The 25955-nt window shown below is 35.0% G+C and overlaps 1 protein-coding gene across 12 annotated transcripts in view; it reads right to left on the bottom strand.

Annotated features, from left to right (window-relative positions):
• The window catches only part of KCNMA1 (potassium calcium-activated channel subfamily M alpha 1), a 554299-nt gene that overhangs the window by 102534 nt on the left and 425810 nt on the right, over positions 1-25955 (bottom strand). For all 12 annotated transcript variants that reach the window (XR_011047946.1, XM_068398028.1, XM_068398027.1 and 9 more), the window contains 2 exons: positions 15738-15824; positions 11472-11548 (listed from right to left, as the gene is read on the bottom strand). Coding sequence is in view for 11 of the 12 variants with exons in the window: in XM_068398028.1 (XP_068254129.1) it covers positions 11472-11548; positions 15738-15824 (164 nt within the window). In the remaining variant the exon portion in view is untranslated. The remainder of the gene's footprint in view (positions 1-11471; positions 11549-15737; positions 15825-25955) is intronic.

The following is a 25955-nucleotide window of genomic DNA, read 5'->3' as shown; positions in this document are numbered from 1 at the left end:
ATATTTAATGAAAAGCTGACTCTCACCGCCGTTCTTTGAGTTAACTAACTCTGTCACGATGGGCATCATATGACCCCTCTGCACTGCAAAGAAAACACACTGATTTCTATTGAAGCCCTGCCAGTGAAATGTTGCATGAGTGTGTGTGTATATATATATATAGTTTAATTGTAAAAGAAAGGCTTATGCTGCTTCGCAGAGAGTGTGAATTGGTACTGATTTTCATGCTTATTATTAACAGTCAAAGGCAACTAGTCTCACAAGGGGAACTGTGAGATCTCTTGATTTGATGGAGTGATGAAGGGGGGGAAAGGCCCTGGAAAGACAGGATGCTAAAAATCCTCAAAGCTGTCAATATCACTTATCCTTCAAAATATAAAATAGATCTAATGTGTTTCCCAACAGTACTGGTTTTTGGTGGAAATAATACCATTATTGTGGAGGTTTCTGGCTCAGCAGGCAATACAATCAAAAATGTTTACTTTATCTGCCCCTCTAGAGTCTTAAATGAACTTGAAAGCTACAGTAAAAACCTACAAATTATGGTTTTTCTTTCCTTGCCAAACAGTGCTAATGGCAGAAATTTTACCGATTTGTAGGGGACATATTCATTTAGCCCAGTCTGGTTGCTGTTAACACCAGTGCCGGGACCCAACCACATACTCTCTGTACTAGTCTGTATTAACGCAAACTATAACAGGCACTGTGTTATTGAGGCTGTTAGGCTGTGTGAGTAACGCTGCCTGCAGTAATTCTCAATCCATGAAGGTTTCTTGCTTGCTTTTCTTAACAAAATATGTTTTGCTATGTTTTACTCTGATAAAGTTCTCTTTAAAGGATGAACACTCCTGTAACTTAGAACAGGACTTAAAACTGGGAACCATCTCCCCTGAGGTGATGCATGAGTTGCAAGCAAGTAGATAAAAAGGACATTCAGAGTGCTTATACACATATACAGAGAGATTTCTGGCAAAATCTCTAAGAAACCCTATTAGAATCAGTTTAACTGACACAGTCTTCAGACAAAAGATGCTACCAAAAATCATAGTATTGCTATATACTCCACATTTGTGTCTGAAAAAATAGTTCAAATGTCAAAACAGTTAAAGCAAAGTCTACAAAGCAGATTCTACAGTTAATTACAAAAAGTTTGCATCAGAAAGTTTACATCGGGCTAACCCTTCTACAAAAGCACTACAAAAAGTACAACCACCTTTACTAAGATTTCTGCAGTTTCAGTATTAGATGGAAAATCTTGCCTTATTGAGAATGAAGGGCTACAAACAAAACTAAAGTTAAAGGTAGTAGTATAAAATAGAATTCCAGCTACTATGGTTCAGCTACTAAGTTTATCTTGTATATTTATTCACTGCCTAGTGTATGCTGCTCTAGTGCCAGCCCTATTAAAACCGTCTGATTAGCACCAGTGACAAGATTTAGACACAGGCCTGTTCCTCCACTGAAGCACTTATTGTTTAATTAATGACAATTCATATTGTATGAAATAAATAAAATATGTCACCAAACTGCACTACTAAGGTCCTGTATGCTATTGCAGCAGCATGCTTCATAAAGAGCACACAAAGCAAAATAATGAATTACACTTTTCATATTAAAAATAAATTAAAACAGAAATATAAATACAGAGCTGTATTAAAATTTGGGTTTGACGTTTTTAAAAAGCATCAGCCCAGTAAAACTCACAGAACTACAATGTACGACACAAGACGGGGATGATACCACAGACACCACAGACATGGAACAGCATGTGTTGGTGTTAAAACTTACAGGCACGTAAACTGGTGGAGCAATCATTAACAGAGACAGAAGAAAGTGGGAAGGCTCTCTCAAGGGTGTCCATGTTACTATGTACACTGCCTGACATGCAAGAGCAGTCACGCTCAGAGCGTCCGCAATCAAAACAACATGCCAGTTTCATTCTCTTGTAGATGGACATCTTGGCTATAACCATGTGTTGGATGGGAGGAGAGGAAGAGCAGCAGGTTAATGGCAAGGTTATATATATTACAAGGCAGCTGGAAGGTAATTTAAGGGATTTAATACAGGCCTTAGTTTATGTTAACAGTCTTGACCCAGGAAAAAAAAATGCAATGAGATTATTGATAACACTTTGGCTGTACATTAAAAGTAGGGCAAAAGATAAATTGTTCTTTATTTCTCTTCAGTCTTATAGGGTGATGGCAGACATGGGGAAGAATTACTGATTACAGTCAAGTGTTTGGACCAAAAAAGAACATAGTAAAAGCAGAGAATCCTAAGGATATATTTTTCCCTTGGCACAATTAATACTGTTGGGCTAAAATGAAATGACAAATCTAAAGTTCCTAATCCATTAGATACTTTTGGTCTATCCTGCTTCCTGTAAAAATCAAAGACTTTTATATATCTATATATATGTATGTATACACACACAAACACGCACATACACATATATTCTTACATACACACACTCACACACACATACACATTCTACATATACATACATATATATATATAAAAAAATATATTTATTCTTAAACATATGATAATAATTTCTCTGCATTAAACTGTGCCAGGGAACTCCTTTATTGCAATACATTACGCATTACTAAAGAGTTACAAGATGTTCATAAAATTTTCTGAAAAATTTACTCTGTTTACATTATATCTTCAGGAATTCAAATCAACTCTTGACAGAATACCAAAATTTGCCCATATAAGAGACACAACTAATAATGGTAAATATGCTTGACATTAAAATCAGTTCACATATAAGGCATCACCAAAAGCACACAGAGCATTGGTCCACTGAAACATGCTGAACCAATCATTGGCATGTTTTCTGCTCTGGAACCAAAGGTAGATTGAGAACCAAATAATTTAATGTAGAATTAGGGGCTAATTTCAAAAGGAGTGCCAGATTAGAACAGAATATTTATATCCTTCAGCCATGGGAATGTCCTTGTTATATATTTCTAGAAATATACAGCATCCTATTTTATAAATGCATGTGTAATTACCATTGTGCAATTTTGTGTGTTACCTGAATCACAGGTACATTTAAGTTTGAAGAAATGCAAAGGCCACTTAGATTGCTTCACATGTTGCACTGAACCAACACTTTTGGTAATGGTTTAGATTGAACTGACTCAATTATACTAAAAACAAAACAGAACACTGACAGGCAAAAACAAAACCTTAAAAGCAAATGCAGAAAAAAGGTAATGTTTGTCTGGCCTGTACCTTCACAGTTTAGGATGTCTTTTTTGCATTATGGTAATGACATTAAATTTAAAATAATTTATCTTTTTTTTTTTTTTTTTTTTTTTTCCCAGTTTCTTAATGCCACAGTCACCAGGGAAGAGGGATTGAAATCACTCAAATGGGTCAAGTCCTGTTCTAAGGCCTTGATGACTTGCCATACAGTATACTTCTCAAGCAAGGGTAACATTATGATTGTGGAAAACAGGCATTGAGGGAGATGAATGAGTGATCTCTTCAGCAGCGACTCCATTCCTCTAAAACTTTGCTCACATGACTAACGCCATGTTCTTTTAGCATCCTAGTAGAGTTATCTTACAGCTGTTCAGAAAGTCATCATGCAGCATCAGGCTTGTTCATTGCATGGTACATCATTCCTCAGAGCTTGGCTTTTAGTAAGAAGGCTTCCACTGCAGCTTTTGATGCATACACATTCAAACTACACAGAAAATTCAAAACAGCGTTTGTTTTCCCATGGTTTCCCTCTGTCTAACTCTTCCCAGCACATTCTTTAAAACTGAAAAGTTGGGCAGCAAAAGAAAAGTGGAATATGTTACCACAAATGTGGAAGTCTTTCCATTATGCCTATTTTATTATTTTCACTTTAAGGAAATGAAAGAAAAATAAAGGGCAGCTGTGAGGCACACTAACCGTAGGTGAGGTAAAAGGCAGGCCCATTTTGTTTTAATTACAGCTGTTTTGAAGGACTTTTTCTAATCGAATGATGTAGCAAAACACACTGCTCAGAAATTCGCAACTGCTACGTCATTGGTTAGTAACAGTCCCTGGTTTTAATTTACTTGTAGCCATATCTTGTCAACAGTCAATAACAGGATAGGACATATTTATGAAAATTGAAAGAAATCATCCTTAAGGGCAAAGAGGGTTGGGAAGGAAAACTTTTTGTACCATTTTCATCAGACTTAAACCAATGAAGCTGGAAATTTAAGCCCTTCCATTCAATAGGGGAAGGACTCCATGGCACTTCTCAAACGCAATGCCCTTTCAGGGACTGTTTTTAACTATTATTATCAGTTGTTCTGGAGATCATGCATCTTGTTTAATATTTCACATCATTAACATGCAGGAAACAGGCTTGGACCTGGAAATATAAGTAGCAGAAAGGACTTGCTAGAAGGGTTTCAACCAGTATATAAGCAACTGCATATCAGAGCAATACATTTTGAAAAGAAAACATGCTGTTAACTCTTCATTCCTTTTATACAGTCATTGTTACATTCATACCAAATACAATACTTTTCTTTAAATAAAACAAAACATGGATTATTAGTAGGGATGACTAGTGACAAGATCAAAGACAAGACAGAAATGAATTTAAATGGTTCAGCCACACACATACACCATTTCCTATATAACTTCCATAAACATTAACAAAGAATGGGAATCATCAGAGAGACAGGGGGACCTTAAGAACAGCCTCTGGGTGGGTGTTAAATTGTAGCACCTGCATAAGAATCAACTCATTTCTATTAATAGAAATGTTATGGATGTTGAATAGAACTGTTCTTTGCAACTAGTGAAAACGTTAAGTTGGGACATAAAGGAAATTACTTCCCTATTTTCATTTGAATAATAAATGGACAAAAAGGAAGAACAGATCCTTCTACTTAGTATGATGACAATCCCACAGCATTTGTAAAATGAATTAGTAAGAATTTCACGGGAAGTTATCATGGACACGGAAATCAGACTACTTAAATAATTTACTGAGAAAACAAGCAATAAATGAAGTAGTGATTTTCTGATTTGTTATGCTCAAAAGGGAAGCAAAATTTCTGTCAATTATTTGTAAAGTAAATAAATGCTATTAAAACCTTATTTTGTTGAAATTTTTCTCAGAAGGCAATAGCCTTCCATTCTAATAAGGAAGGAATGTGCCTTAGATGTCTAAGTTTATAACAGTACCTTGCTTTCTGATCTCAAAAACTCAAAAATCATAGTCAAAATTTCTAGATTGTCCGGATCTGAGGTGTTACTTAGAGTTCACAAACAGTAATGGGAAATATTTCCAGCTGCAAAAATAAGCAAAGGAAACTGCAGATTATTCTCTACCTAAGATGTCAAGGAACAGCTCCTTTTTTTTAAAAGCAAGCAGAACAAAGTATCCCTTCATCTTTGCTGATTTTTTTTTTTTAAAGAAAACCATACAGTCTACCCAATCCTCGTGTTCCACCCATCACTAGAGCAGTTTTCCGTGTGACCTCAATGGTAACAAAAAGTAGACCTACGAGGACATCTAGTGGATCTCTATGAGATAACAGATGGTTAAGAAGATGAACTGGAGGTTTCTTGACCAGCAAATGGTAAAAAAAGGTCCCACTACACTTAAGAATTGAAATGCATAAAGTGACATTTCAATTCATCAAGTTCTCATGATCAACACTATGAGTAAAATAACAGCAGCATTAAAGGACGACCAGACTGATTTGATCGCCTTTTAGCAATGCTGGTTAGCATCATGAGGCTGAAATACTGAAAGGCTTCTCCCACCACAGTTTCAGTTTCCTGAAAAATACAGCAGCATATCTTAAACTGTTTGTGAGAATTTATTTTCTCTTAACACAACAGCCAAAGCCATCTCTCCATTATTTAATTTTTACAGAAAAACTTCAAGACCACCAAGTCAGCTTATTCACTATCTTGCAATTTTTGCAATCAAAGGCAATTGGTTAGTTGTTTGCTATAACTCATACAGTGCTGTTCTTTGCCAAAATTGTAGAAGCAGAAGGTGACCTAAGTGCACATTTTGCCCTATTTTAGTAGGTATAAGAATGACTCACGGGTTTTGAAGTAATGGCACATTTATAGACCAATTCATTTTAATTTTCAAATCTGATCATGACCTTTCCTTCATTACCTTAAAGAAGACTCTCAGCCAGTGTATTCTCAAAGCTACCTGCATTTCTGAACAAACTGAAGCTATTGGGGAAATGGAAAAAAAAAAAGTCAAAGCTATATCACCTTTTCTTTTTTAATTCTCTCTTAGCATGAAGAGCTCTTTTGTTTATTTATTACCATTAAAAACTAATTTCTCTGGTCCAGAAAGGCTTCAACATAGAAACATATCTAAAATAAATACGTTGCTTCAAATAAATCCAAATTACTTCCAGTATTTTGCCTCTAAGTCAATAGGATTCATCATTTTATCTATAGAAATTAGTTTCTTTCTGGTTTATTATTAAGTATTGGTTCTTATCAGGCTTTCCTGTTTCACAATCTGCTTTTGTGCTGCCCCATCTTTCTGCTGTGTCATTCTATTGGCTGAAAATAGATCTTTGGAGGAATTTCTGTTCTCTGTTTGAATGCTTTCTACCACAACAGGATATCAATCCTTTAGTGTAGTTTGCAGGCACCACATTAAGATAAACAGTAAACCATGATAATCATAACGAAGGCCATCACAATTCCAAGATGGCTAGCACTTTAACATGACACTCCAGGAGTGTTAACTTTTCCTTGATTCTTTGCAAGATCCTATGGTGTGTACAGCTGAGAGGGGAAAAAATAACTCAATCCTGATTAAGACCTTAAGTGGTATCACACAATAAATTCAGAGTATCTGGTAAAATGTTGAAAAAGTCTCATAGCCTCACTTATTTAGAATAGCTGCAGTTATATGGCATGCTTAGCAGCCTCATTCTGGTACAGTAATGCCTCACTGCAGCTAGAAATATTTGATCCATCTTGCTGTTTGAAAGAACAAGTCCATATAATCCCTACACTGCCCTGTAACCAGTACATTTCTTTGCAGTGCTTGTATTTCTAAGCAGCAAATTCTTCCCATGTCCCAAATGTTGTCTGTGGGGTTTTTTGGGGTTTTTTTTTGTTTTTTTTTTAAATTATCACAACTGTACATACTAAGAGTGGCTGATGAGAGCCTTCATAGATTCTGTACACTTTAAAGTGGTATGACTTAGATTGACATGAAGTGGTCTATAAAGTTCGTATTCTATATGTAATAATAAAGTAAAACTTTACAGCTTAGGTCCTGAAAAGTCAGTGTGGCTCTACTCATGTAATTAATTCCAAAACCAGCAAGCTGGGGAAAATAGTCACTGTAGCTTGTTTCCTGTTGAAGATATCTGTAGGTTTATACATTAAAAGTTAGCCATACATTTAATTCATTGTCTGGCTTTACTCCCATCTCTTTTTTTTTTTTTTTGGCTGATGGAGAGAGAGGAGTTAGATAAGAACAGTAAAAGACTGCTGTGTTGCTCTTTGTGTCAGCTATGCAATGGAAAAGAGAAAGTACAAAAAATTGAACATGGGTCTGACAATGAATTGCACTTAAGTGTGAAGACAGTGCTATAGTGGTAATTACCCCAGCCTAACTGATATCCCTAAAAATTAATGAGATATCTCTAGAATCATTTCAAGGAAATGCCATTGCCAAAATCTCATTTTCAAATAGGGATAAAAAATAAGGTTGTGGAAAAAAAGGGGCAAAAAAAGTGGAAGAGGGGAAAACTGCTGTATTTTCTTCGTCACCCTAATCTCCGTGGGTGTAAACGATGAGAAACTTGTGGGTATGACGTCACTGCTACATGCAACATAAATAAAGAAAAGAACCAAAATACTGAACAAAAATACTCTCTGCTAGAGAAAGACAGGTTGGACCGCACTCTGGGCTACAGGGAACCCATTTTTACTCACAATAGATCACTATCAGTGTGCAGTTAAAATATAGTAGGGGCCGTGTTCCAAGGCAGCAAGAGGAAAAATAAATCAAAAGTTTGTCAATTGTCATAGATTACAAGAAATTCCTTCAAACACATCAATGTACACATGATATGTCCCCTCTGGGGTTCAACCCCCACCGTTCACAGCAAGCACTGTCACTGGAAAAAATATATAGAGAATTAGACCATAGCTGTTGCACAAAATGAAAGAAACAGGCGGAGTAGGTCATCCAGTTTAGAGATTTCATCCCAACGTGGCTGCATTTTATATGAATATATACACGTATTTGGCCCCTTGCTGCAAAAACTACAGTTATATGGAATAGGAAAGAGATTGAAAACATTAAAAAATATTAACAATCCGTGAATAAAATTTCAACAAAAGCATTTCTCTGGACAATGCGACAACAGCATTCATATGTTATTCAGGGAGTGGGATGGGCAAGGAGAAAGGTATGGCAAAGAAATTGCAAAAGGAAAGTGAGGTTACTTTCATTATCCCTGGCCTGTGGAAATATACTGATCTGCCCTGAGTTACTAATATTAGGCCTAACAGCTTTGGACAAATGGCTATGTAGGTCAGACTCACGTTTAGACCCCAACAATACCACAAGCTAATGTTCAGACAGTATCTAAATTGATGTGCAACCTCAGATGCATTATTAAAGAATGTGGTTTTCAAGTGTCACAGGAAGCTGCATTAATTAATGCCACCATAATTAAGTCTTCCATGTAATGATTTCTTTCACTTTTAATTCACCTGAATGTGTCAATATTTTTACATACAACCTTTCATTTCATCTTACACATTTTCCAAATTCATCTGCCTCTAATTGCTATGTTACTCACTAATTAAAATATATATTTATCATATAGGACTACATATACGCATGTGTGACTAGTTGCAGTGTCTTTGAAAATCAGATTGACATATTAGCTGTTGACAGATCAGTTGACAGTTTCCTAATTCAATAGGGAAAGAGTTTAGTTAATTTATGCTTTGTTTTGGTTAGACTTCATTTTTAAGACCAATGATTTGTGTAGCTTACGGATGGATAACATAGTTAAGATTTTCAAAAGTGATTAGTGATTCGAAAGCTAAAGCTAAGACATTTTATGTGAATAATAGACTGCACTAAAGACCTACCTTTAAAAAAATCAGGTCACATGAAAGGGATCTCAAAATTGTCATCAAAATTTGAGACCAAAAATCACTAATTACTGTTGAAATTTTTCATTTAAATTTTTTACTGATTGACAGAACTTTAAAAGCAAAGCAACTGTATTATTCCTAATAGTTGCGAGCATGCTCCTAAGCGGAAGCTGTTCTCAGCTGTACTGACAGCTGCCAGCTATCATGATATCTGCGACCATATGTGTAAGTGTATGTAGGAAAGGAGAGGGGAGAGGACAGATGAGGTGAGAGGGAGAGGGGAGACAGTGAAAGGGAAATATAAGATTTTACTCTCACTGACCATTTTTTTTTCTTTTTCACCTGACTCAGAGGATTCCCTCCTTAGTGTTCAGTGCTCACTGCAGCAGCTGACAGCCGCCAACAGCCACCTCCTTCAGCCTCACTAACCCTATCATTTTGTTTCTTCATCTGTCCAACACCCTTTCATTTATTGGACTGATACGTGTGACCATGCCATTTGAACATTTCCTAGTGCTACACACAGAAGTTGTCGCTCTCACTTCTCCATAGCCCTCCTGCTGGTAATATATCCATTGTGTTGGCTGGGTCACAGCATACTCTGTTTTCTTCCTGGTTTCCTAGTACTGAGGAGGTTACATCGATTTTCATTAATGTATAATAAAGAGCTCTTGCCCTTTATACTGTGAATTCCTAATTTCTATCTAACAGATTTCAATTAAAAGTGTAGATCTCACTATGACAAATCTTTGGGAATTTTTTTTTTAATCAGCACGTGTGTGAAAAGCATGCACTATGTGAAGAAGGAGTAGAGAAGAAAATACAAATAAAATAGGTCTTTTTTTGACAGAATCAGATAAAATTAAACAGGTAACATATTTCTCTCTAACTGTTGGGCAATTTGGAAAAAAAGATTGGGTTTGAGAGTTACAGGCACCCCAAGGCATCTGTAGCTGGCTTTACCAGAACTTACTCAGCAGCCTCATTGGCTTTGGCAGCAGTTCAAAGGTCACATTCTCACATGGATAAACTGTTCTTGAACAATATTCTTCCAATATGTTAGGCAATACATACATTCCTTCCACATCAGGCATGCTTTCCATGTGCTTTGCTCTCCTTGTGGCTACTGGGAGGATAAATACCATTTTCCGTTAGTGTTTCAGTTGTTTTCTCTCAAGTATACTACTTTGTTCCACACTCCTGTTTCTTGGGGGGAGAGGAGTTTCTTTAAAAACTCCAGTGACATATATTTTCTTTTTAAAAATCATCTTCAAGAATTCATCAATTTCAGGCACCCCTTACAGGCAGAGAAGGTCCAGTTTAGGCTTTCTTCCACCCTCCAAGACAGTGCAGTGATAACACTGTGACTGGATCTATAAATAAGAGAGCTTTTTCCCTTTTAAAAGTAATGGTAAAATCGACATGTTCAAACTCTTCTGAGATCTTTCACTTTACCTAATCAGTACTTTTGAACTGAATGATCTCTTTCATGGCAGAATACCATGGAATGCACATAAATATTCAGATATCCATTGAGAAATGGATCTCTAAATCCTTTTGATATCAGTATTACAAATACTCATGGGTCAAACACATCTTTGGTCAAAATGTAGTTGTGATAGTTCCTGCAAAAAATCCTTTTAAAGTATATATAGATAAAATGCTAATTTCTATGTATATATTAAAATACAGATGCAAAGTCTGATCTCAATTCCAAAACTCAATTATTTCTTCATGCAAAATTTTCCAAACAATTTAAATAGCAGACCTAAGAACTTAACTAAACCAAGTATTAGCACTACAGCTATGGAATCTTCTAAAAGGATACATGTAAGAGGCACTAATATTTCATTTATTCCAGACAATCCCTTCCTCTAGTAAAACTGATCGTTTATTTCAATAATGATTTATTTCAATAGTTATGTGACAGAATATTACTCCCTAGTTTCTTCTTTTACAGAATCATGTTCAGCAAGATAGACAAAATTCTTTACTTTACAGAAAACGTTCTAAATTACCATATTTCTGCATGGTATGAACAAGAAGAGAACTTCACTGTTAGCTCATTCTTAACTCAGAAACCTCCACAATTAGATCTAGTTTGATTTAATTCTTCAGGTTTTGATAGCTTTGGACCCTAATGGGCTTTTTAATGAAGAAACAGGCGTGAGTGGTGTGAAATGTAATAAAAATACATGGACTTCAGAAATGCAAATGGCACTTACTATGTTGCTGTGCATTTATTTCTTAGCTTTTCTATACCACTGTGTAAAACATGTAAATGCATGTACAGATATTCTTCAAGGCTGAACAGCTCATGAAAAGGGGAGGAAGGGAGAGATAGATATATTACTTACGCCGTTTGCAGCCACATTTTTTTATCCTTTTGGGATCTGTGATGTCATCATGACAGGCCTTGCAGTAAAAAAATGCCCTAGAGAGACAGAATGGAAAAAACTGACACATTTCTTAATCCATACAAATGAAATTAGGCCCATATTTCCTCTTGTTGCAGTGCCAAATTAATGAAACATGCCAGCACTAATTTCCTTTAATCTTTGAAAAGGTTTAGACATTTAAAATAGGAAATATTTGCTGCAAGACCATTAATTCTAAACATAAGACTCCAAATTAGTGTTTCTTTTAATATACTTTCATTTGAAAAGTAACAGGGAGAAGGGATGATAATTATGACACAGTGTATCAGTTCATTTGTCTTTCATCTTAGAAAAAAGAGCATCTGATGAATTTTGTCACAAAAATATATATATAATGAATTCTCTGTTCTTATCGGATATACCAGATTCTTTTTTTTGATAAAGAATGTCTAGTACCCTGGGCCAATTTTTCAGCCTGGTCACACACAGGACTTCATTTTGGACACAATGAGAGACTGCAATGAGATCAATGTGACAATAACATCAGATACGCTATTCACAAAAAAACCCCAACCAAAAACAGAAAGAGAAAATCCAATCAAAATAAGTTCCTAAAGGAACATAGAAATGAAAGAACTGAAATAATCTTGATTCAGACTATTTTTTTTTGTCTTTTATATCGGAATAGAGCAGAACCATTTTGGTTTTGAGCAGACAAAAGCCAAAATTTCAAACAAAAATATGCAATTAACAAGGTGAACCATTTAGGTTTCTATTTCATGCTTTTGGTTATGAACTTCTACTCTTGTATCAAAGGGCTCACCACTAGGTGAACCACAAGAAGAACTAAGGAAAAGAGAAAGGTAAACATTTGACTTTAGATAAGATTAAAACAAAATTCCAATGTAATAAATATGCATCAGACTGCCCACAGGAAAGTTTAATCATGCCTTTCAAGTCAACACGTCACGTAAGGCTGCTGTGACACATTTCATGAGGATCACGCAAGCCGGCCTCTAGCTGGACAGTTGCAGTTCACCAGGATTCTTGCTGGCATAACAAATTAAACATACTTTTTAATCTGCTGAAATTTCCCTGTACTTATCCATATTCAGGAAGCGTCAGCTCCATGCCTCTCTTCCCAACCCTATCTCATTGCATACTTCCGAACACAAATTTGCAGTAAGAACCAAAGGTGCTACTTTTCAACCACCCATGGATTTTGCTGACGGTTCTGTTTCATAGATTTAGAATGATTGGATTGCTACAACAGAATGGAGGTCACTGGAACAGAACAATCTACAGTCCAAAATATAAAAAGAAAAATAAACAATATTAATACACAGCGTCTGAATAAACACAGCCTTTGGCAGTTCAGCTAGGATGATCACTACTAATTCTTTTTAGATTAATTAGACAGTGTCCACCAGAGGTGAAACTACATTACAGGAAATGTTCAGAAATATGAACTAGATACCTAATTCAAATAGTTACGAATTTAAGTTATTTTACATCTCCGAATAACAGGCCAGGTAAAGTGGGGCCTTTTTCCTCTCCATCAGGAGAAAGGTAGCAGGTCTAGCATATGAGATATGGACCAGAGAATACAAATTTATATTTGCAGTAAGACCTCACTGAATGTTATTAACATCTCTAAAATCAAGATAGCATTCAAGCTACTGATGTAAGTCCTAAATGTAGCAGACATAATTTCTCCAAGAAACTTCCAGGAAGATTACTCTTTCAGACTGTGAAATTGTCTTACTATTTCCAAGAAGCAAAATGTAAAATGAAAAACCCTTCTCTGAGCATTCATATACTTTGCTGCAGAAAGTTTCTGATCTTCAAAATATTCACCTTTCAACAAAATAAAAACCAAACTGCCTCCAAGGAAATGAGAATAAAATATTTTTCAAACTATGAGTCAATGTCAAGACATAAGCAAAGAGGAGAAAACTGCCTCCAAATTTTACAACTTCTCCCCAATCCAGCTGTAAGCCCCTGTACTGAACAAGAATCCACTATCACAACTATTCCCTCACAAAACTTCATTACACGAATTGGACATAGGTCATTTCTACAGGTCATGTTTCTGAAGTCCACTGCAGGACACATGTCCTAAAGAGTACCTTCAATCCTATGTGCAAAGTCAAGAGCAAAAGCATGAAGTGATTGCTCTAATAAAATTATCCTTCTATATAATTGGGTTGAATTAAGCGCATTTGAAGCATGTGGCTTTCTGATGTTAGCACTAACATGTAAATGGATAAAGAATAAAAAAGATGCAATTCATATAGTTTGTATTATATTTAAACACTCAATATTTTACATGAAGTTATTTACCTAGGCATAATTGTTTCTAGGTATAATTGTTTCTAATGAGAAAGTGTTGTCCTAAAAATGCAAAAGTAATTCTAGCAAGAAGAGTAATTGAACATTGCATGTTATATTTCATTGTGGAATACATATTTGATAAATATGAATAGCTTTAGCTTAAAGGAGCTGAAATTTGTCCATTAGCATGTAACACAAAACTAGAATAATTTAATTTGAATTTAAGGTATATAATATGTTTAATTTTGCTTTATTTAAAAAATCTTTTTTTCCCCTCCAAAAGACCTAAATTTTAGAATATTTTTCTGACTCTGTGTCATAGCTCAAAAAGGTGAAATCAATACTTCACATAATTGGTTTTGTTAGTTAAAACACATCTAAAAATCATTTGGTTTTGACAGAACAGCTAAGAAAGGTGGTAAGGAAGGCAGCATGTTTCTAAACAAAGCCTTCTGCAAAAAGCAAGGCAGAACTGAGAATTTTGTTACAGCTTGCTATTAGATAAGACGTGCTAGATGAATGTTGTGCAAATTTTCTCTAAACACATTAATAACAGTCAACTTCTCCCTGTTAAAAATGCTATGCCAGGTAATTTTTACTTACAGTCTGAAATAATTTCATAGGGGAGTGTAAAATGCCTTATAAATGAAAAAAAGCTAGCATCTCAGTAAAGGAATGTGAAGACAGTTCTGTATATTCAAATGGAGAAAAGCACCAGAGAGGAAAAGAACTACACGCTGAAAGGCAGCATACCTGAGGCAACGCTGGATGCAAATACTCCAAAGATGGTGCTAGAAATGTGAGAGGACAGGAGCACTGCTGTGCTGTTCTGTATGCTTCACCTAGCCAAAAACTATCTTAGCTATTTCAATGAAAATAGAATTCAAGTTCTCAGTGATTTAACTGTTTTGATGTTTTGACTTTCTTTAAATATTTGTGGCAAACACGCATTGCTTAAGTACTATTTTAACTGTAATTTAACCATAAAAAGTTTAGGACTTAAAGGTTATCATTTGACTATTCTATTATTCTAAGTACAAAATCTAGTTAAAATATCTAGCTCAGAAGAACATCAAGTAAAAATAAGATTCTTGATAGCATGACTTACAACAAAACCACAAATCACGAGGAAGCACTCAGCTGCAAATATTCCTTTTCTTTTTTAATTTTTTTAAAATCTTACAGACATTGAATAATTATTTCTTTTAAAAATTTTTTTCTCACATTGCTCTTTTATTCCTTCCAAGCATGTTATAATCCTAATAAACAAGAGTATGCATGTTTCCTCCTAAACACAATACCATAAAATCCCTTTTCATTCAACCCAAATCTAATACAGCCAAGTACAACAAACCAGTGAAGTTGTCTACAATGGCTGGGATATACTGCACTGTTGTAGTTTGATTTATTATTATGAGGCCATAGAGTATGTAGTTCCAGTAAAGAAAAATGACAAGAACATAAATATTATTCTGCTAATGCAATTACTAAATGAATACAGCAGCTTGCTCACATCAAATATTTGCTAAAGTCTACGCAAATAAGAACTAGTCTAAACCTGAAACTCGGACACAACTATAATCCCTGTCATCTCTGAAAGTAATTCCACTGAGACAAATTAATTAAAGAGAAATCAGATAAAAATATTTTACATTTTCTAGTAGGACTCAAAAAAAAAAAGCCTTGTCATTTATTTTCACATCTGCTGTAAAATTACTTCATTTCCTTGATATTTAGGACTGTAGTTAAGAAAATGGCATGCAGACATGGTTGGTTCACTAGAGTACCAACGCAATTCCCCCTGAGAATCTTTAAACAGGTAATGAAAATTAGGTGAGGTGTATACATGGAAAGAAAAAACAGAAATTAAATACTATATGTTTAAATTTAAAGATAAAAATATATTAATACCTTTTTACTTCTTTGGCATCACTTGCAATGAAGAATCCTAAAGTACCTTCTTGAATCTTGACATGGTTTCCAGGATTGATTAATATACTGCTCAGTGAAACAAAAACAAGAACAACAAAACCATAAGTTTAAATTACTTTTAACTGAATGTTCCAAAATAGCTTTATTTGGTTCTGTTATAGGGGACCCACTAGTCAGGAAAGGCTGCAAGGAAATTTTAAGCCATTCTTCCTTGAAATTTCCAATCAAACAACAGTTTCACATGACATAGCCTTTTACAAAAACTTAAGTTTGAGACAGTCACATGTCTCCACCTATAATCACATCATTTAAGCGTTTACATCTGGCTTTTTAAGTTTTTGCATTAAGTATAGACTATACAAAATAACAAAACCTCTCAGAAACATGATGCGTGAAGCTGAGCACCTCAGCTTTCTTGCTCTGTCATGTAAAGTGGTGAAAGATTCACAATATGGTGAAAAGGGAAGAACAAGCAACCACCACTCAATAACAATACAAAATATAATTTATGAAGCTAAACCCTTTGACACAAATTTTTGTCAATTTCTAGTGAAACAGAGTGTTAATGGGACCCCTATCTGGACATATAATGTTATTGTTTAAAATAATAAATACACACATACACTCAAGGGGAATGGTACAAGACAACCAGTCACGATAGCTGAAAAAACATAAAATGAATAGAAAATTTTTAAAACACTGCTATGCAGCCATGGAAGAACAAAAATAACCCAACCATACTGACAGAATAGCCTCAGATAAATTTTATGAAGGAAATTATAAACTGCTAACAAGAAATGAGGTACTCTCTATGATATATCTTTTTTTATTTTCATAATTTAACACTAGATTTTATGTAAGGCAATTTGTGAAGTACGAAGCTAAATATGAATATACAGATAGAGTTAGATGTAAATATATTCTCACTAAATTCTATTAATGTGTAATATAACTAAGCTTTTGACTTCATAAAACAATAAAGTTTGTCAAAAGTTCTCTCTTTATTGTCTTTTATTAAAGCTTAGCCTTTGTAAGGACACACATACGCAATTTACAGTAAATGAAGACTACCAGCAATTTAAATGCTTCTGAATTTAGCAAAAATTGATTTCTGGAAGTCTCTTATCTCTTATTCTAGATGTTATTTATATATACATTAGTAATAAATTAGTGTGACAAAAATATACCTGAAAGCTTTATATGAGCACATTGTTTTGTGAGATTACACACGTCCACAAAGCCCTATGAAAAGAACATGAAGGCTGCAAAATAAAGCGCTCACGAGTTAAGAATTAAAAGGTTGCTCATGCAGTCATAATTCAGCCCCCACTATGTAGACAGAATTGTTGATACAATTCTTAAACGCCACAAACTACTTTTTTTCCTCACAATCTGGAATTTCATTCAGTAGTGTTTTATTGCCATTACTCCAGGCGTGGCTTCATGTAATTTATCTTTCTTTAAAATCAGCATTATATTTTTCTTATGTGTTTTTCTGCAGCGTTCATTGCTGTATCACGCAAAAGATTCACAAATACATAATCTATTTTACAAGAATAATGATGATATAGTATTATCCCATTTTACAGATGAGAGATTAAGTCACTATGAGATATAGTAGCTATTAATTTAGGATGCCTACAGGCCATTTTTTGTAAGTATTTAGCATTGTATAGCTCCATATACAGCTTCTAGGGACTTTTGTTGCAAGTAAGAATGCTCAGCATTTCCAAAAGCCCAGCCTCTGCTTCCCAAAATAATAAACATTTAGTCAGAGGTAATCTGTAAAAGGTTTGGTTCAAATTATTAGCTCACTCTCACACAGATATTCTGTGGCAAAGGCTGGAACAGAAGTTAAATCTCAAAGAAAGGATTTACCCAGATATCCTTCCTTTTCCTTCATTCCCAGTTTCAAGCTTTGCATCAAAAAGGAGAGGAGAACTACAGAAAATGGAAGTCACCACCACAGAAAGCAGGTTCATCTCCACAGCACACTTCAGTAGTATTGCAAAAAATGAAACGTGATGGTATAAATAACGCCTACATTATGTACACAGATAAATGGGATGAATTAAAGTTGCACATCTAATCTTCACATCCGGTATTTCTTTTCTTAGTGTATTGGGCTTAATGGTTGCGCTTGGAACCAAACATTTACCTAACGCAGTTTTAAAATGCAATTTCACAGGTTTTAAAATGGAATAAAACAGATGGGAAAAAAAACAAACAACCCCAACAAGAACTTCCTCATATGAAACCAGTCACTCAAGTGAGAAACAGGTTGGAAAATTCGATTCCCTGCACAAACTTTTGACACTTGAGCCAACAAAGCACTTACTAGCTGGTACAGAGATACCTTAACACACCATCAGTAAGGGAGATGAGACATGCACTCTACCAGTACACTCACAGAAAAAAGTTGAGAATGGCCTATCTTAAACCTGCGAGCCTACGTGAGCCTAGATAAGTCACTTCTCAAGAACCAGGAGAGAATCTTTCTGCCACTAACTCTCCAAAGTCTTTCTGCAAAAACTTTCTATCACATCCATAACTGCATCTGTGTTTCAGTCTCCACCTTTCCTCTTCCCTGTCTGCTAATCCTTAATCTGCCATTACGCTGAGAATTTAGCTGTTAAACCCAAAAGTCTTCTACAGATGCTAGTCTCATTTATTTGTACTACAGTGTTCCTTCTAAAATATGTGAAGACTTGTAATATGGTTAGGGTTGGCTATTTTTCATAGGTACAAATGGGTACTGGTCTGTCAGAAAAATACTTTTTTTGCCCTTATTTCATTCTTCACCCTTAATCACAGAAGTATTACAGATTTTCAGTGAAAACAGATGAACACATTTCTTTACATAGACCCACCTTTTTTTTTTTCCCCCTCATCCCATTCTTGGAAACCATAACCAAACAGTAAAAAATCCTACCAAAAGCTCAACAACCCGAACTCCACAAGCTGAGGTAACCACTAGATATGTAAATGTTCACTCCCCCTCACAGAACTTAAAATCTGACAAAGTAATAAGCAAATGAAGCAGTTCAAGAGGCAGTGAACATGACCTTAAATCAGATGTAATTGGCTTCATTTAGGATGTAATGTATTGTGAGCATGATTTTGTATCTCAGGGTTTTCTGAGACACACAAAATCAATTCAGATGGGTCAGTGTACAGACTTTATTTTTGACAGGTCTTATACTTCATTCACATATACTTATTTTCACAAATACAAAGTATTTATAGTCACAAAATATAGATGTGATTGCAGTTAATGCACTATGACCCAGCAGCAAAATCTTGTGTAGGGAATAAAAATTAATTTGCCCCATCACTGCTATTGGCAAAGAGTTACAGCAAAGGCTCATAAAGCTTTGGGTTTATACACACACTAATATTTAACCAGAGCAAAATCATGAGCAATTACTACTGAATCTATATGGATTTATTAAATATGCTACTTATTAAAGTAGCAATTGAATTATTTCTTATGAGACCTGTAGCATCATTAGCTAAAGTTATGCTTTGATAAGCACTCACTCTAATATGTACAGCAAGGGAAATGTTTTGAATTAAAAGAATAGAATATAGGGAACAAAGAGGACAGAGAAAAATAACTAGGTTTATGAGCATACCAAGAAGAATGCATCCATCAGTTATTCAGAGATGCATGTATCTATTTAAGCAGCTCATGAAAATATGCATTTATATCCCCACAGTTGAGAAGATAAGTACATGGCAAAGTAAATTGGAGTTTTAAGAGAGAAAGCTTCAGCTAATGTCTCATTTTTATGTATCTCCAAGGCTGGGGAGTTTTGCAGATACAGGAAGACGTAGGAAAAGGGAAAAAAGGAGAGAAACTCATTACATTTAATAGCAATATATATGGCTAATCCATATGTATTCTGTGCCATGCATTGGAAAAAATGCTGTTGAAAATGACATCCCTGATTTTTCCAGATACATGTTTTTATCATAAAACATTATTTGATTTTTTTATCTTCTAAATTAGCTCATGAAATCAAGCAAGGAATGCCAAATACTTTAAAAGCTTCTATGACCTTGATCAAATTTTATAATTTTATAACATTTCTAGTTTAGGTTATCTCAGAAACTAATCAAGTAATAGCAAGCTCGAAAAACTTTTAGTCATAATTTCCTTAACAATTTCAGTTCCAGAAATACATTCCTCAGGACAAATCTTTTCATGACAGGGGTCACATGTCACTGAAAAAAAAAAAAAAAAAGATCATCTTTTGACTTGCTTGCTCCTTCACACATGAACATTTAGAGCACATGGCAATTACAGCCATGTAAATTGAATATGTGTAAATGAAATATGATTTAGTGTGCTTAATGGGTATTTAATGTACTTCACCAGCCTGAACGTAGGAGAAGCCAGTTCCATTCTCTATGATAATACGACAATTTGTAAGCCACTTGTGGAACAGAATATGCAATTTGGAAACCTGCTTTACACTTATCTGATGTCTAGCAAAAGTTAGTCCATGTGCTAAACAAGATTCGCTTGGGGACTAGATGCGAGATCACACATCTAACAGCAATGAAAATGTTACACATCAAAAATGTAGTAATCACCCTTGAACTCAGTTGTACTCTCAGGAATCATAGAGTGAATTATAGAATGGTTTGGATTGAAAAGGACCTTTAAAGATCATCTAGTTCCAACCCCTCTGTCATGGCCACAGATATTTTTCACTAGAACAGATTGCTCAAAGTCCCATGCAACATGATATTGAACACTTAAAGCTCAGGAAAGAATCAAGAACGATAGTATCTATACAGTTGAAGCTGAGTTCCCAGATTGACTGAAATATAAGCAGGTGAAGCACAAACGGGAATTAGTGCACATTAGAGATGTAGAGTATAAAAAAAAAAAAAAGAAAAATTCAAATGTGGTCAAAAAAATTCCAGATGACCGCTTATGGATCTCTCTACATAGATTGTTCAATATAAAGTTAAGACAGGACACGATGACTTTTTCGTATGTCAGTGGAGAATAGATACCTTTTAGTAACTCTGACAATGCGTTAATTTTGATCAATTTACTCACTTGTTGGGTTATATCTTTCTGATATTTTAAGTATACATGATACCTTCAGTAAAATACAGATACATGTAAATATCTGTTCTTCAATTCTCATTTACCTGAAACTACCCCAGAACATGAGCATTGTTCTATATTTTTTTGGTAGTGTATGGATGATTTGCTGCACAATACAACAATATTGTGACCTAGATAAAGAGCACCATATTATGTCTTCCCTTAAAGCATTAAAAGTGAGCTGAAGTTTTGATTACTAATTGCAGGTCTTCCGTGTTTTGCTGAACTTAAAGATATTTGATGGAGAATCTGATGGTTGGAAGTTTGAACTGTAGAACAATTTATGAACTGACACCTTTGGGGAAGCACTAATTCCAACTCTTTAATTTTTACTCATTTCTGCTGTTGGGTGATTTTTGTCTCTTGCTCTCAAATATCATACATGTTGGACTCAAATTGTAGGTCTTGGTTTGAAACAGCATTGGAAAGTTTGATAGTTGTTATCTTTTCATGTTATTAGAATATATGAAACATTATTTCTAAGAAATTTTTAGTATACAAAAATTTTAGTAGATGATGAAAAATATTTCCTGTAGCTTTGCATAATATTCAGCTATCTTCTACGTGAACATGGAAAAAACATGTCTTCTACATGTCTTCCATCTTCTACATGGAAAAAACAACCAATCAGCTTTAGAATCTGAACCATAATTACACTATGTATTTATTGGTAGGCCACTTGCTAAGTGGCATGGCTCCAGAATTTGCTTTGCACAGCTTGCAACTGAGTAGGCTTCCATTACTGCTGAAGTTGCAAATGGACATAACTTTGAATTCTTAATCTAGACAGAGCATTTATACAGTAGATGACTCTCAGATTTGTACAACTGTCAGTCTTCTCTGAGAAAAAATGAGGGATCTTATTAAGATGGGAGAAATGCAGTAAAGGTCTTAAAACTGAGCTGACAAAGGCACGTGGAGATGCCCAGCAAGTACAGCACAGAAAATAGGCAAGGGCAACAACATTTTAGCAGCACTATGTGAAGACTAAAACCTGGAAGACATAGATAAAGTCAATCAGTAGAGACGTACACTGGAAGAGTTCTTTTAAGAATTTTCCTTGTCAGCAGCCTCAGCTATATACTATTCTTGTTTGGTTTTACTTTCAAGATTACAGTTCAGACAGAGCTAAAGGTAAGATTCATCTCATCTATCTTAGAATGGAAGCTGATTTCCAGAACTGTCTCTCTTCCCTTGCAATCACGGACTAAGTCTGGATAACTAAAAGGAGATTAGACATCTAATATTTAGAATGATAAATTAAGGTGAGATGAATCCCATTATCAGTGACCAATTGAACATTTCATCCCTGCATCAAGGAAACTTCTCTGATTCAGTAACACTCCCTTTTTTTTTTTTTTTCAGATTTATGGCTACCGTTGTAACTGCCATCATCCTTGTCTAAAGTAGAAAAGATCAATTGTTAAATTAAATGAAACACAAACAGCAAAATTTTCACTAAACAAATGACAAAAGCTGTAACAACTCTATTTTAAACCTTGTGGTAGATGTACTGTACCATTCCCCATGTGATTGAAACAGTAGCAATATCATCTAGTAATCAGGAAGATATAATATTGTTTAAGTACTATTAATACATTATCTAAAACAAGACTATGTGGTATTACTGACTATAGCTACCACGTTCTTAAATAAAACCAGCTATTATTCTTGATTGCTTCATGCCATGCCCAGATGAAATGCACTACCGTTAGCATAACAGCTTTTTAAAACGTGTCATGTCATTCACACAACTACAGGATTAGAATTACAAAATTAGTTTGAGACAATGTTTTTTGCTTCAGGGTATGTTTTGAAGTGGAGTGTGAGGGTAGGTGCACAAATCCCACAGTAGGAGTTGTGTGCCTACCAGCTTCACACTGATTGTAACTCATAAGTATTGCTTCTTTCTTCTGGGCTCTCATTGATGTTAATGCAGATCCATATTGCTCTACACAGAAAAACCCAGTAAGACACTAAAAATAATACAAGGCAAAAGACACAGTGCACATTACATGCTACAGTATATTAAAGCTTAATTACTACAAGCATATAAAGGGTTGCTCCCAGGAGTTAAGTTCTTTACAATAGCAACTACTAAGTCATGGTCTACAGGATGCGCATAAGATATTTTATTGGGGTATAGTCCAAACTAGTTCAACGGTGCTGGTGAATTCAGTACACTTTGAAACAATTAAATTATTCCTTGTGGTTCCAGATGTGATTGATTATCAGTACAATGAAGCAGCACAATATACTATATTCTGGGAGCAAGCAACTTCACTTGGTACAACACTTCTTCATATTGCTCATCATGCCAGCGTTAACATGCCTTCACCACAGGATAATATATACTTAAAAGCAAGAAGCGAAGTAGAGGTGCAACAGCTGCAGATCCTTGAAGATGCTAAGTGTTGCAGTAACTTCTCTGCAGTTGGATCATGTCAATAATGCCAAACTGACAGGAAGCCACCTCTTTTACACATGTACTCAGAAACCACAGGAGAATAAGACTAAAAATTAAATAAATGTAACACATACAACACACGCAACAGAACAGACATGGAAAGAGTACGATGAAGAAGGAAATTGAAATGTCTGGACAATGAGAATGGGTCTCCAAAGAGCACCACTGACAGTCAGACAGACTGCTATAAGCAATTAGAAAAAACAAAGCTGGGAGGAGGAAGAGAGATGAGGAGAGGAGAGGATATGGAAGAGCATGTCTTCTTTACTTCATTCAAACCAATAGCAGCAAGATAGAATGTAGACTAGAGAGAGGGTCACAGCATGGTATACCAAAAGAAAATGCAAAACATGCCATCCCAAAGAAAAAACAAAACTGAGAAATAAATACATTCAGTTACATCTTCATAAATGAGCTTAATAAATGTCATTAAAATGAATGTGACATATAGTACAAACTATCCATGGCACTTTCACTGGAACAGGACAATAGCTTTAATGAGTACTGTATTATGAATAACTGGGCTCAAAACAGGACCAGCAATGCAAAGAATCAGGTATTTGGTTGTTGTTAATGGAAGGTGAGACTACAAGAGAACATGAACTACTGTATTGTAAGACGTGTTTTGAAGGAAGACTCTGGGGAAAGAACGACATCAATGAAGGTGTGAATATGGAGACAATATGGCAGCACAAGGGCTAGTAAAGATGAAGTATACATCTTCACGATACAGTACAAATGAAAAAAAAAGTAGGGGAGATGTCAACAGTAAGGTCTGCTTTTCAAATGCAACAATCTGATACACCAATGATGCCACAAGGGGGAAAAAAAAAAGCCTAAAAAACTTATACTGTTTTATTTTATACTTCCTGCAAAGAAGTTAGTGCATGAGTTGCGAGAATCAATGGAGAGACAAAATGCTATTCTCTCTCCTCTTTGAGATTGGGGGCTCATATGTAAATACACACAGATATACATATATATACACACACACATAGACAGATGAATATATATATGTATATATGTGTGTGTATATACAGAGAAAGATAGACAAAGATGTTATCTTCCTGTGTTCTTGGCAAGGAATTAGTCCTGAAGTTAGAAGGAGTGGAGGTAGGATTGAGGTTGGAAGGAAAGGTAACGAAGAGGGCATACCGCTTTCGGCTTCTGCAAACGACAAGAAAAAAATTGCAAATCAAACACTTTGATAAGAAATCAACTGACACCAAAGCAAAAGCAAAAAAAACCTTTATTTAAAAGTCTTCAAGGCTCAAAGGTTTTTCTGCTAAGAATGAGAACAAATATATGGATAGACAAATAGAAAATTTAACAAGAGGAGTAAACACGGGGTGCAGGTGAGAAGAATCCTGGTTGGGCTTTCCTTCTTGCTTACTCATGTGAAAAAAAGAAAAAAATAAGGGGAAAAAGGAAGGCAAAAATATCTCTAGAAGGGATTTCAGATGAGGAGTTTGAATGTCTGCATTTTAAATGGATATTTTTTGCTATCTATTCAGCAAGCTCTGCTGGGACATTTTCAGGTTGATGTTCTCCATGTTCCTTTAGCATTTTTTCTACAGAAGAACAAAACCTCTCTACAAATGAACTAAGACAAACCATGTTTTAAGTTAAAGTATTTGGCTTGCATCAGGGACACAAGAACTTATTTAAGAAGTGCTTCCTGCTCTTAATAACTGGTTATAATATTCCCAGATACTAATTAGAGATGAAGGAAGGGCTAACTCATATTGTGACTTGGAATTACTAAAGTGCAGACCTTAGTAGCTGATCAGAAACCCACTAAATTCAACCACATTTTGTAAACTCAGAGGTTTCTTTGATAACTGAGCAGTAATTTAAACATTATTAAATATATAAATGTAAAGGTAAAAAAAAATCTAATCATGGCTATTTTAATTAATCTTTAAGATACCTTGATGAGAGTCTAAAAAGATAAACATAGTATAAATACTTTACCCATTATTTGAAAATGAGTTTGTATTTATCATGACTATATTACCTATATTTAGGCTTGAAAACTTTTAAATTCTGCTTTTAAGCAATCTTGCAAAATCATAAATTGTTTATAATTAATAATCTAATACTGTCAAAACTTGTTATCAAGGTGTGCTTACTGTTTTGTGTAGCTTTATTAGGAGTCAGGAAAAAAGGAGAAAAAACCCAACTGCAAGCAGGAAGTTCAGCTACTGCTAACTTGTGCATTAATGTTAGCTTGGATAGAGTTCTGATGATTTATAATTACTATTGATCTCAAATTCCCTACGGTAGAGTTAACAGAATTTGGCTGTAAATCAGAAAACTTTAGAAAACCGGCATCTAGGAGACTGCCTGGGGAAAAAAAAGGTGCATAGGTAAGCGAGTATTTATGCCATTCTACATATAATGAAGTCATTAACAAAGTCAATGAAAATTCTGCCATTGACTTACAATGGCACTAGGATTTATCCTTAAAACAGAGGTGAAAATTTAGAGAGGGGATTAGAAAATCAAGAATGCCCCCACAGCACCGCTTTTGAGAGCTGCACACACTTCTGAATTCACTTTGTGTTGCTTTAGCTCTGAGTGCAAAGTGATGAAAGAAGATGAA

Source organism: Nyctibius grandis, chromosome 4 (genome assembly GCF_013368605.1).
Source record: "Nyctibius grandis isolate bNycGra1 chromosome 4, bNycGra1.pri, whole genome shotgun sequence".
In the NCBI taxonomy this organism is placed as follows: Eukaryota; Metazoa; Chordata; class Aves; order Nyctibiiformes; family Nyctibiidae; genus Nyctibius; species Nyctibius grandis.
The sequence above is the reverse complement of the archived record's forward strand: the minus strand, read 5'-3'. Positions and strand labels throughout refer to the sequence as shown.